Here is a 13,110-nt window from a genome sequence, read left to right as displayed (position 1 = left end):
TCCTGGGGACATGGTTCTCAGGATGGGGCCACCCAGGGCCCCCAGTACCAGTGTGCTCTGCCTGCCTGGCTGGGCTGCACCTCCCGTGAAGCACAGGAGCACCGTGAGGAGAAGGACAGCTATCATACCTGGGGTTTAAGTGGGAGAGAGAGGAACAGGAGCAATCTTGGCTGTGCTGAAACCCCTGGCCAAGCTCAGGGGTTTAATGCCAGCCCAGGGCATGGGGAAGCATGAGATTTTGGAGAGATTCCTTTCCTCTGCCTGCTGGGAACCCTGTGCTCTTTGTGAGTTCCTCAGGAAACTCAGGACACAGCCAGAGCAGATCAAACCCTGCTGCACCCCTGACATGAGGTGAGCCCAGGATGGGGTTTGGCAATAACACAGCTCAGCACAGCCCCCAGCACTGCTCAGGGAGTCAGTGCATAGAGGATGGACAGAACTCACACAGTGGCCAGGTAAGTGTGGAACAGATGGAGCTGGTAGAAATTGAGATCAAAAGGCAGCAAACCTGCTTAACTGATCATAATCTGCATCAGACATCTGAGCTAGAAAAACTCCTGATGGGGAATCTAGGAGGAGGTGACAACACCCCTGGCCCAGCTGGGATCCTGGTGCTGCTCCTGCATGCCTTGGGAGACTCCTGTGCAGCCCTTGGCCTGAGCCTGCCTGAAGAGCTGGCCTCTGGACAGCAAACTGAAAGCATGAGGAAAATGTTGTGTGTCCTGCTATCCAGGCAGTGCAGGAAAACTCTCCAGGTGCAGTTTGCAAGTCTTGCATTTCTCCTGCCTGATGGCAGTGGGCAAGGAAAGGCTTGAGGAGGGGGATGCTGAATAAAGTCTGTCTCACAACTCAGACCTCTATCAGTGTCTCCAGACATTAAAGGCAACACCAAATTACTTGAGAAGGCAAAGTCCTGAGCCAGGCATAGACAGGCAGGGAGCTTGCAGAAGCTCCACAAGTGCCCAAGCACCATGCAGGAGTCCCACAGAGAACACAATTCCCCCCCAAAGCACCTGCTGGGCAGGCTGGGGCATGAGGAAGGGCTGACCTGGTACTAGGAACAGGGGGATTTCTCTGCCAGGATGATGGAAGTGCAGAAAGGACATTACTTGAGATTACTCCTTTTCCTGCTGCTGGGCCAGGAAGTGAATTTCTTGGAGGTGCCAAGGGAGGTGCCAAGGGAGGTGCCAATGGACAGGAAAAACCATTGGGCAGCAATTCAGCTGCATTTTGGGGACCCATGGAGTGGTGAAGGGGTACATCATGCACACAGCCCTGAGCTGGGGAAGCTCAGGGAGCCCAGGCAAGCTCAGACTCATTCAGCAGGAAGACTGATCCTGTTTTTCCTGAATCTCATGGGTCATATCACAGCTTATGACATGGGCAGTCACAGACTGGGCAGATCCCATCTCCTTCCCAGCTGGGTGTCCAATGCCCATCAGCCAAGGGCAGCTTTGAACACCTTCATAGTACTTTAAAGCACTTTTACAGAATATTTCCATCTCCATGCTTTACGACAAAATGTTTTTCCATCTTCTATTTTTTCCCCTGGACTCATGAGTTAAAAAGACAACCTAATAAAACCCAAATATTATTTTGTTCTGATTTCAGAAGAAAACATCCAATAATTCAAAATCCCCACCCTCATGGAACAGAAGGCAATTGGGAACACATGACTTGCAAACCGTGCTTGGGAATCTCCCCTGCTAGGAAGAGGGGAGGTTTGGGTTGGATATTGGGGAAAATTTCTTCCCTGAAAGGGTGGTCAGGCACTGGCACAGGTGGCCCAGGGAGGTGGAGGACTCACCATCCCTGGAGGTGTTCAAGAAACAACTATACATGGCAATTCCTGCTACAGTTTCCTGGGCACAATGGGGTTTGAGCAGAGGTTGGACTCGATGATCTGGGAGGTATTTTCCAACCTCAATAATTTTCTGATGCTACTTTAAAGCTGTTGAGAAGGTGTTGGCTGAAGGTGGAGAGGAAAGCAAGCTGTTGAACGCTGTTAGCTGGCTGCACTAAGCCATCAAGGTGTGTCTTTAGCAAGAAGGGCTTCATGGTGCATGTTTGGAGCAAGCCCAGCCCTGCCCACAAAGGATGCACAGCAAGGACAGAGGCTCTGTTTATTCCAGGGTAGTTCCACCGGCGCTGTGTTTAACGGGATGAACATTTGTGTGCAGCTGAAAGGCAAACCGTGCTCCCAGCATCTGCCAGCTGCAGTTCTTCTGCACAGACTGCTCTTCTGCTTCAGGATCTTGCACCTCTCAAAAGCCAAAGCTTCTTTCTATGGGTGAAATCTGCCAGGAGCCAGCAGCAGTGGCCACCTGGAGCACCCACTGCACCAGCTCACCTTGCTCCTCCTCAGGGTCCCCGTGGGCTGGCTCATCACCCCGAGGGACGTTCATGCTGCTGCTCTGTGGCCTGGCAGCATCAGGAGAGGTTTTGGTGAAGGTGTCCCCAAGGCTGGTGCAGGAGAGGTCAGAGCAAGGAGCCACAAGCCCGGTGGGAGCCCTGCACTAGTGGCCTCCCCCATCTGGCAGCTGGGAAGCGTAGAGAGCTAGTGTGTGATGGAGGAACTGGTACTGCTCGCTCGTCTGGATCATCCCACCTCTGCAAGGGAAAGGCAGGGCCCACTGACACTTCACCAAACACAGAACCCTGTTCCCAGCTCTCTGCTCCCAGGGCACAAATATTCCTGCTTCACCAGCCATGTCAAGATGCCTCTGAAACAGGCACCAGAGCAGCCCAAAGAATAGAGAGGTTCAGAAGCATTGCTGGGCTGTTCAAAATGAGATTAGCAACTGATTTGGTGCTGATTTTCACCTGTACTTCTTGAAAAGTGATCAGGTGGAGTGTTTCTGGATTTAGTGGCTGAGCTAGAAGGGAGGAGCAGATGGCTGCCAGGTTCCCAGCCCCTCTCCCTCCAAGTCCTCAGGTCAGAGCTACCCTCTCTGACAGCAGAAGCAGCCTGGCACTGGGAATTGTTTGCTATTCACACACCTGCATCCCCCAGCCACCCTTCTGGTTTCCATCAGAAATAATCCCCATGGGATGCCCATCCCCATGTCCCTGCCACATCCCCCCCAGACCCCTGCCCTCAGGGTGCACCCAGCAGGACCCTCCAAGGAGCCAGCTGCTCTGTGTACCCACCTGTCTATGCGGAGATGGCACACAATTCCAAGGATATCCACCTCCCCCTTGTCCTGCAGCTGCTGGCACCCGATCCTGGTGGCAATGAAGCAGCCGGTGCGGCCAATGCCTGCGCTGCAGGACAGACACAGCTGTGCTGAGCACCCACAGCCACTGCCTGCACCTGCATCCTGCTCAACTGGATGCACTCCTGGATTGGTTTGCTGTGTTTTTTTCCTAGAGGGATGCTGGGGTCCTGGCCCCAGCTGCCAGACCAAGCTCATTAGCCAGGCACCAAAAGCCATGGGCTGGGGTTACTCTGCCATGGCAAGGAGTTCTTGCTGTGTTGCGCAGCCTGGCTGAGGCTGCTCTGGAAGCACAAAACCAGTCTGTGTCCATCCTTGTGCAGTGCAGGGGGCTCTGCAGCCCCTCCCCTCCCAGCTGGGCTCTAACCCTAGCACCAGTGGTTTGCACTCAGCCTGCAGCAGTGCATGCTGCATGTTCCATAGGGACCCCAGATGCTCTGCTCCACTGTCCCCAAATTCACCCAGCAAGGAGAGAAAATAGGCAGAGGCCACCTCCTGCAGGAGGGCTGTCCTGGAACACAGCTCCACATCCAAGCCACAGGCCATTCTTACCTGCACAGGGAGCAGGAATCCCAGAATTACAGAATGGGTCAGGTTCAAAGGGACCAACCTTGGGGTCACCAGGTTCCATCTCCCTGCTCAAGCAGGATCTTCCAGAGCTGGAGCTGTGGCTGTATGGTGGGGCTGGGTCCCAAATGCAGACCCCTCCTGCTCCCACCCTGCTGGAGCCTGGTGCAGGATATGCCAGACTAACACCACCATCCTGCTGCCAGGACAGCAGCTGCTGATTGACAGCTCTGCTGTGGGGTGGCTGTGCCCTGGGATTTCTGCACCACCATGGGAGCCGTGCATGAGGACTCACGTAGGATTTTCCCCTCAGGTATTTGCAGACTGACCCCGAGGAGAAGCACGGACAGGTGAGGTGTAAGCTCTTACCTGCAGTGCACCACGATGGGCCCTGGGCTGGCTGCAGTCTGCAGAGCCTCCTCCACCTTGGACACCAGGTGCAGCAGGGGCTTGGCTGACTCAGGTGTTTGCTGGTCCGGCCAGGAAGGGAAGAGGATGTGTTTGACTTTGCGGTGCTCCTTTCCAAGCTTTTCCAGAAAAAACAAAGAGAAATGGGGGTGTGAGAGCATGGGCCAAATGAAATGGGGAGGACAGCTCAAGCAGAGGCCAAGCAGCCTGTACCCACCTCAGCCACCCTCCTCCTGAATCCCTCTTCGAGCCTCTGCCAGACCTGAGGCAGAGTCCCCTGGGCCAGAGACAATGGATGTGTTCCATCCCAGAAGATGAGAACAGATGCAGAGTGTTCCAATACTGTCACCAGAGTGCAGGCAAAGCAAGATCCCTTGGGCCAGTATCAGCCCAGGGTGACTACAGAGAGCCCAGTGACAGTGCAAAAACACTGGGCTGGTGGTGCTGCTCTGCCCAGCTGACCTCTTCTCCTCCAGGGCTGGGTCCTGCTCCCTCCCAGCCTCTCCAGGCAGGAGGGGCTCTGCAGACCCCTCCTGAGAATCATGAACCCTCCTCTTTCCTGTCACACAGCATTGTCATCTCACTTGATGTCCCAGGCCTGTCAGGGGCACTGCTGGGCCCCAACGTGCTCCCTCTCTGACCCCAGGAGGAGGCTCAGACCCACCTGGATGGAGAGATCCCGGATCACGTACTCCACAGACTCGCTCAGCCCCTGCACGTGGATGGTGAAGGGGCCATAGGTGCCCTCCTTCTCAGGCCAGTAGTGGACACATTTCTGGAGAACAAGGCAGGTTTGTGGATGTGGAGATGCTCAAGGCACCCACTGGACATTTGAACTGTGCCTGAGTCAGTAATCTTGGGAGGGGGCATCGCCTTGGGGGCAGTAGGAGAGTGGGGAATGTAGAGTGATACAGAGGGAAAGCAAAGGGATAGATCCCTACCCCTACATCTGCTGCCCTGTACCCTCTCCCATGCCCTGCCCTGCCTTTCAGGCCCCAGGGATGCAAATCCCTGCTCAGCCCAAGAAGCTTCCAGATGCAGCAGGACCCAGGGCACAGAGAGGCTGTCAGCTGGGAGAGAAGGAGCAAGAACACTGCCCAGAAAGAGAGTTTCCTGTTCTCAGTTTTCCCAGACAGGTCCTGTTGGCTCCCATCCCAGAAGCAGTGGGCAGCAGTGCCCCTCTGGTCCCCCAGAGCTCTCCCCTGGGCTGGATCCCCTGGTTGAGAGCTCCCAGTCCAGGGGAGAGCTCTGGGGAGCCAGAAGGGCACTGCTGCACCATCCCTGGGGTTTGTCCTAAACCCTTTATCCTATTATCCAGATGGTAAAGTGTGCCCAGAGCACACAGCCATGTGAGGAGGAAAACCTTTGCCAGATAGGGCCAAGCCCTGGGGATGTCCTCCTCCACTTGTGACCCATCAGGGAATCCTCTGAGCCAAAAGCACAATAAGTGGGTGCACAGACCCCACATCTGGCCTGGCACAACCCACCACTGTCACCGGTGCCCCACTCCCCGCTGTGCCCCCAGGCCGGGTCAGAGGTACCTCCTTGCGCTCCTGGAGCTCGGTGATCATGACGATGAGAGGAGCCTCCTCCTGCCACACCATCTCCCAGAAGTCAGTCACGGTGTTGAGCATGGGTCCCTGTGTGGCAATGTACTCCCGGGGCCGGCCCGCGTAGCCCTGCGGAGCACGCGCCCGTCAGGGACCGCGGGCAGCGGGGCTGTCCCCAGCTCACTCAGTGCTTTTCTCCTCCTCTATGGTTTAGAGGCTGAGCCACACACGTTGTCTCCCACTAAACCTGTCCTTACAATGCTTTTATAGATCTGCTGAGGAGCCACCAGGCATCCTCCCCACCCTGCTGCTCCCAGCAGTCCCTGCAGCTGACCTCGTACACCCGAGCTCCTGCAAGCATCCCCAGGCTATCACTGAGACAACAGCCAGCGTGAAGGATGCCTTGGCAAGGCAAAGCTCACACTCCTCACTGTGGGCATTTCCACAAGGACAAGCAGGAATCTCTGTTTCACAGCTCCAAGCATCCTCTGTCTCCAGACGCTTCTCCTGAAGGTACTGAAAATCCAGGCCTTCCCAGCAATCTGGTAATGGTTTGGGCTTGCAAGAAGTTGCACTGGGACAGGAATGTTTTCAGGAACATTTTGTAGAGCCCTATTTTTATGCCTTGAGATTATTTATTTTTCCCAGGAAACATGATTTTCCATTCAGGAAACCTGGAGGTGTCAACCCTGGGAATTCCACCTTCCTCCCACACCCACACCAAACATTTCATGGAACACCATCAGCAGGAAGAACATCAGTCCCAGGTGGGGTTGATGTGATCAAACACCTGCAGAGCCCTCCCAGATTCCTGTGCTTCCCAGGCATGCCCAGGCTGGCTTGGTTGCCAATTTTCTGATGTGCCCACAAATTCCTGTACCACTACACCTTTGGAAAGGTCAGGGGAAGGAAGGGGTTAGGAAACATCAGCTGCACACAGGGGGGTGTGGGCACAGCTGTGCTCAGTGTGCACACCTGTGTGCAGGTGTGTGTGCCACAGGAACAGGCAGTGCTTGTGCATTGTGAGCAGTCAGGTGACACACAGGGGATGCCACCACACCCTGGGACAGAGTGCCAGAGCCACCTGATGTGCAGCTGCACACTGCCAGGCTGCCTTGGGAGGACACAGTTCCTCTGCTGCCCATGGTCAAACTGCCCTTGGACCTCCCAGCAGCTCTGGGCACAGTGCTCCTGTCTCAAAGGAGCTTTGACCCTCCCTGCTGGGTGCTGGTTGCTGCTGTCTCGCTGGATCTCAGCCACAAGCACCTTCAGCGAAGAAATGTTCCTAACTGCCCTCCAGCTCCACCCCACACCCTCCAAGCACCTCCCAGGGGTTTGTCTGTCACCCCAGACAGCACTTTTTGTGGGCTACTTTCCCAAGTCCTGCTTTTCCTCACTGCCAAGCACTCACAGCATCCATGGCCCCACCTCTGCTTCCCAGTGCCCTGGCCAGTGCCAAGGGAAGGGCACTGCAGTGAGATGAATTGCTCAGCAGAAAGCCTGCCCACGGGGCAAAGCTGGCACGTGGCTCTCAGGAAATCCCATTCTGGGAGACACTGCAGCCTGGAAGGGTTTGCACAGGGATGGATATCAAAATCAAGTTGTCTGAGTAACACCCTAGGGTGTGGGGATTTCTCAGTCTCTGGAAAGGAACCCCACCGGGTGCCAAAAATAAGCCACACCCCATCTTCATTAGCTCTCTTCCTGGGAAATTACAACAAGCTCCCTGAGCAGAGAGGAAATCCCAGGAGCTTTGAGGATCTCTGAGCTGCCATAACCTGTTGACACAGCTTGCCTCTTATGGCCTTGCCAGACAATGGGCCAGTGTGTGAGGAGATGGAGAAGCCACTGCAAGGGAGCCTTTTGGGGTGCTCAGGCTGCCCAGGAGCTGAGAGCAGCTCCCTCATAAGACTCTCCCACCAACAGGAACAGTGTATCTGCCCTGAGCAGATGGAGCCACATCTCTCCAGCTCCAAAAGGGGTGGCAAGTTAAGTCTGCTGCTCCAGGGCAGCCATGGGACAGCAGGTGACAGTGCCCCAGCACGTGTGACCCAGTGTGGCACCTGGTGCCTTGTGAGCCCTGGGCTGCAGGCCCTGGGAGGACACTCACTGTGATGTAGTTGGCATTTATGTAGCTGTCTTCCTCCTGGCTCCCAGCCCTCCTGAGGCAGACCCGGCTCTCAGGATCTGAAAGATGTCACAGGTGTTACCCAAGGGACTGGTCCTGCCCATCCTCCCTGCCTCAACCTCAGGGGCTGGAGGCTGAGTCCTCCTGCTCCATGCCATGCTCAGAGCTGTCTGCACCCTCCCTTAGGCCTGTTCTTGTCCCACCTCACCCTCACTCCCCTGGCAGGGCACAGCCCAAACCTGCAGGTACCACAATGAGCAGGTGGGGTAACTCAGCTGCAGTGATCCCCCAGGACATCCCCACAGAACCTGACTGGAGCCCAGCTGAGTCCTTCCAGAACATCCTCAGCCTTTACATCCTTAGGGCCATGCCCTTGGGACATGCAAGACCCCACAAGTGCTGCCCACCTGGGTAGGACCCCAAGGAGCAGCTCCCATGTACCCCCCCAGCACTGTGAACACCCCCTGGAACACAGCAGCCAGCTCCTGCAACACGGGCAGGAGGGGCATGGCAGGAGCAGCAGCAGCACCCAGGGCTGCTCTGGGTCATCCCTCACCCACAGGCAAACACAGGCAAATGGGAGGCAGAGGGACACAGGAGCACGTACTGGGGAGAATGGTTTTGTATCTGTCCTTGAAAGCACGTCCAGGGATTTCCAGCTCCTCCGGACTCACGAAGTTGGGTGGGATTTTCTGCAGGGGGAGAAAACAGCCTTGAGGAAAAGCTGCCACTTGTGTCCCCCAGTGGTGACAGACCTGGTTGCCCAGCAGGGCAGAGCTGACCCAGGAGCCCAGCAGCATTCCCAGAGATGCCAACTCCTGGGATGAGTCCTGCCTTTCCTCCATTTGTGGTGGGACTCCCTCCAGAGAGGCAACCCTGGGAGAAGAGCATGGCATGGGGGGGACCATGCCATTCCAGGGACCCCAACAGGACATGTGTGCACCATGGAGCAGGTGATACCCTCCCCTCTGCTTGCCCATACCGCCTGCCCTCCCACTGGGGCTGTGGGGCACAGCTGGGCTCAGAGCCTGATGTTCACCCCTGTCAGTCCCACCAGCCCCTGCCACCCCTCCTGTGAGAAGGGAGGGGGAATCGTCACACCGAAAACTCCTCCTGGAGCTGTGCCAGGCTCTGGGCGTGCTGCTGGAGCTCCTGTTTCCTCAGCACGTGGCTGGATGTCCTCAGAAACTTCAGTGTGATGTCCCGTGGCGTGCAGACAGGCTGGATGGGCTCCACGTTCCCTAGAGAGCTCATGTCCAGCACGAGCGATACGTTGGAGCCCCTCCTGAAAGGTAAAGGGGTCCCTGGCTGACCTACTGCCACCCTGGAACAGAGGACAGCCCATCCCAGTGTATCATCAGAAACCACCCCACACTGAGCAAAAGCCAGATGGAGACCCCAGTAGATGGGGAGATTGAGGAACAAGGAAGTAGCTGATCATTTTGCCTTTTTGCTGGGAAGCCCCTGAAGGATGGTGTTGAGATTTGTCCTGGGCTGGGTGGAGGCCAGGGCTGTCTCCACACTCAGACCTGGCAGCTGCACATGCTGGCAGGCAGAGGGCTGGCAGGAAGGAATGTCAGGGGAGCCCTGGGGATGAGCAGTGCCATGGGTACCCTGGCTGGGCCACACTCACCTCTCCTGGAGACGCACGTGCTTCTTGGCAGAGGGACTGGGCTTGTCCGGCTTGTCCATGTCTGCTGCAGCTGCCCGGGCTGCCAGGCTGCCCTTATGAACTCTGGAGCACAGCAAGCAGGCTTGGACCATGCTGCAGCAACCACAGAACCCTTGTCCTGAAGCACAGCAGGGGCACACAGGGAGCCCTCAGCTCCTGGGAAATCATGGAACCATCAGAGGAAAAGCAGCTGGAAAAGAAAAGTCAGATATGAGAGATACCACAAGGCTGGGTGGAGCCCCTGACAGATGGTCTGCAAGCAAGGGATGGATTTTATATCCTCAGCTGTCCTGGACCCAGGACCCCCAGCCCCTCCAGGCAGATGGAGAGCTCCCTGCATGTTCACCTTTGGGGATACCTGCAGCACTGCAGCCCATCCAGGCACCACTGGTGACCCTGGCCATGGCACCAAGGGCCACCTGCTTCCCCTGAGGGGAGGACATCCACTCTGTGGTGGCGGGGCACGGTCTGGTTTGGGGGAGCCCCAGATGCTCTCCACCTCCATGGAAGCACACACCTTGTGTTTCCTGCCCTTCCCCATCACATCCCCCTGCTTCATCCTGGGGACATGGTGGGGAAGAGTGAGAGCTGGAACACCTGAGCACAGCAGCGCTCAGCAGGTGACATGCTGTAGCCACTGCACTGAGTCTGGCCATCTCCTGCTGCAGGGAGACACAGACCAGGAACCCTCAACAGCCTCATGGCAAGGGAGGGATGGCCCTGGGACAGCCTCCTCCATCCTGCAGGTCACAGCAACTATCAAGAGGAAACGGCTTTATCTGGGTGGTTGAGCAAAAGTGATGGGGCAGCCCAGCTGGGGAAGGTGCCAGACATCCTCCATCATCAGCGATGGCTCAGCCCCTGGCAGGGCTGGGGAGATGCAGGTGATGCTGATTCACCTCTGGGCACAGCTCCTCATGGTGCAGGCAGCACCCTGGGATCCTGAGCCTCCTTCTCATCCCCAGCTTCCTCCATGAGGAGGAGACAGCATCACAGAGACAGGGAATGATGCAGAGTCAGAGCTCTTGGTGGGCAGAGTGGGATCCCATCTGCTCAGGGAGGTCGTGTGGAGAACCAGGGTCCACATGGTGGTTGGAACACAGCTAGGGCAGGAGCTGCTCCCCAAGCTTCCCTGCTGCCCAGTGGCATTTCTGGGAGTGGCAGTGCCACCCCTGCCACTCACACCATCCCCACACCCCATGCAGGGTATCCCGGTGCTCTCCATCCAGGCAGGAGCAGCACCAGGGGAGATCCTGCCCAGAGACAGCCCAGGCTCCCATCCCAGCTGCTGTCTGGCCAGGAAACACCTGGGAGATGCCCTCGCCAGCAGAGACACCCAGGGAAGTACCTCAGCTGCCAGCAGCTGCAGGGAGAGTGCTCACATCCCCTGCCCAGCATCCCAGCCCTGCCTGGGGCTGCCATCCACATGCCCACAGCCCCTGGGCACCGGGGCCCGGCGACTCTCCTGTGCAGCGGGCAGCACACCCTGCCTGGGGCTGCCATCCACATGCCCACAGCCCCTGGGCACCGGGGCCCGGCGGCTCTCCTGTGCAGCGGGCAGCTCGCCCGGCCTGGCGCTGCCTACCTGCGGCCCTCGGCCTCGTCCGTCCCGGGCACCGCGGGCACCGCGCCTGCCGGGCTGACACCACGCTCTCAAAGTGTTCAGGAAGCTGCTTATCAAAGGAGCTGCTGCCTCTGCTGCTTCCTCTCCTCCTTCTCCCCCACCCCGAGTGCCGCCCACACACATACCGGCCACATCTCCGCCGAGCCGGCGCTCCCGGCCCCGCTGCACAGCGGCCGAGCTGCGGCCTGTGCCCGGGGCAGCTCGGCTGGGGCCGCTGGGCTGTGCTCCATGGCCTGTGGCCAGCCCTGCCCGTGGGCACGGAGGGACGGGCAAGGCCCGGCCATGGGGGCCGCTGGCAGGAGGCGTGAGGCAGGTTGCTTGGCACGGCTGCTCTGGGGGCAGCGCACCCCAGCTGCCCCACGGGAAGCCGGAATGAATCCTCCCATGACCGCTGTGCTGCCCCTGTCCCCTTGCCCAGGCTGTGCCCGGCTGTTCCCCATCGGCTGTGGAACGTGGCAGGGCTCGCTCGGTGCCTGCCACCCTCACCCGTGTGCTCCTTGTGCCACCCCGTCCCCCAAGGCCTGTCCCCGTGGGGACACCCCTCCGCACCCACCACCATCCCCGGGTACCTCAGGGTGACACGGCTGGGCTCCCCCTCCCCAGCGGGAAGGACAGGGGTGTATCTGGGGACGAAGGTCTGCGGGGCCTGGCTCAGGTAGGCCAGGTCTGCCCAATTCGGGGCACTGCACATCCTTCCTGACACATCCCCACTGCTCTTCCTGTTTGCTCTTGCCAGGCTCTGCACGCTTCCTTCCTCCTCAGCCCCCACCCTGCTGAGCTCCCGCTGCACCCCAACAGCCACAAGGACCCCAAACACCATTCCCATGTCTGCTTCACAGGCTGCTCTGGCTGGAGCCACCCCAGCCCTGCTCACTGAGGTGCCTGCGCTGTCCCTGGGCTGTGCCTCGCTGGAGAGCTGCGTGTGTGTGCACACCTGTGTGTGTGTGTGCACACCTGTGTGTGTGTGTGTGCACCTGTGTGTGTGTGTGTGCACACCTGTGTGTGTGTGTGTGTGTGCACCTGTGTGTGTCTGTGCACACCTGTGTGTGTCTGTGCACACCTGTGTGTGTGTGTGTACACCTGTGTGTGTCTGTGCACATCTGTGTGTGTGTGTGTGTGCACACCTGTGTGTGTCTGTGCACATCTGTGTGTGTCTGTGCACACCTGTGTGTGTGTGTGCACCTGTGTGTGTGTGTGTGCACATCTGTGTGTGTGTGTGCACACCTGTGTGTGTGTGTGCACACCTGTGTGTGTCTGTGCACATCTGTGTGTGTCTGTGCACAACTGTGTGTGTGTCTGTGCACATCTGTGTGTGTGTGCACACCTGTGTGTGTCTGTGCACATCTGTGTGTGTCTGTGCACACCTGTGTGTGTGTGTGTGCACACCTGTGTGTGTGTGTGTACACCTGTGTGTGTGTGTGTGCACACCTGTGTGTGTGTGTGTACACCTGTGTGTGTGTGTGCACATCTGTGTGTGTGTGTACACCTGTGTGTGTGCACACCTGTGTGTGTGTGTGTGTGCACACCTGTGTGTGTGTGTGTACACCTGTGTGTGTGTGTGCACATCTGTGTGTGTGTGTACACCTGTGTGTGTGTGTGTGCACACCTGTGTGTGTGTGTCTGTGCACACCTGTGTGTGTGCACACCTGTGTGTCTGTGTGCACACCTGTGTGTCTGTGCATATCTGTGTGTGTGTGTACACCTGTGTGTGTGTGCACACCTGTGTGTGTGTGTGTGTGTGCACATCTGTGTGTGTGTGCACATCTGTGTGTGTGTGTGTGCACACCTGTGTGTCTGTGTGCACACCTGTGTGTGTGTGCACACCTGTGTGTGTGTGTGTGCACATCTGTGTGTCTCTGTGCACACCTGTATGTGTGTCTGTGCACATCTGTGTGTGTGTGTGTGCACACCTGTGTCTCTGTGCACACCTGTGTGTGTGTGTGCAC

The 13,110-nt window shown here is 57.8% G+C and overlaps 1 protein-coding gene across 3 annotated transcripts in view; it reads right to left on the bottom strand.

The window, feature by feature from the left end:
- Window positions 1-2,106: 2,106 nt before the first annotated feature.
- The window catches only part of PTPN7 (protein tyrosine phosphatase non-receptor type 7), a 15,529-nt gene continuing 4,525 nt past the window's right edge, over window positions 2,107-13,110 (bottom strand). Inside the window, exons 1-10 of one of the 3 annotated variants that reach the window (XM_015650342.3) lie at window positions 11,734-11,889; window positions 9,502-9,730; window positions 8,970-9,153; window positions 8,476-8,560; window positions 7,851-7,927; window positions 5,732-5,869; window positions 4,855-4,965; window positions 4,152-4,309; window positions 3,151-3,264; window positions 2,107-2,610 (exon numbers count right to left, since the gene is read on the bottom strand). In XM_015650342.3, coding sequence (XP_015505828.1) covers window positions 2,517-2,610; window positions 3,151-3,264; window positions 4,152-4,309; window positions 4,855-4,965; window positions 5,732-5,869; window positions 7,851-7,927; window positions 8,476-8,560; window positions 8,970-9,153; window positions 9,502-9,632 — 1,092 coding nt within the window. In that variant the 5' untranslated portion in view covers window positions 9,633-9,730; window positions 11,734-11,889 and the 3' untranslated portion in view covers window positions 2,107-2,516. Of the gene's footprint in view, window positions 2,611-3,150; window positions 3,265-4,151; window positions 4,310-4,854; window positions 4,966-5,731; window positions 5,870-7,850; window positions 7,928-8,475; window positions 8,561-8,969; window positions 9,154-9,501; window positions 9,731-11,125; window positions 11,227-11,733; window positions 11,890-13,110 lie in introns of those variants that run through there. The other 2 variants (XM_015650346.3, XM_033519936.1) reach the window with 2 other exon arrangements.

Source organism: Parus major, chromosome 26 (genome assembly GCF_001522545.3).
Source record: "Parus major isolate Abel chromosome 26, Parus_major1.1, whole genome shotgun sequence".
In the NCBI taxonomy this organism is placed as follows: Eukaryota; Metazoa; Chordata; class Aves; order Passeriformes; family Paridae; genus Parus; species Parus major.
Note: the sequence above shows the minus strand (reverse complement) of the source record. Positions and strands in the feature narration are given on the sequence as shown.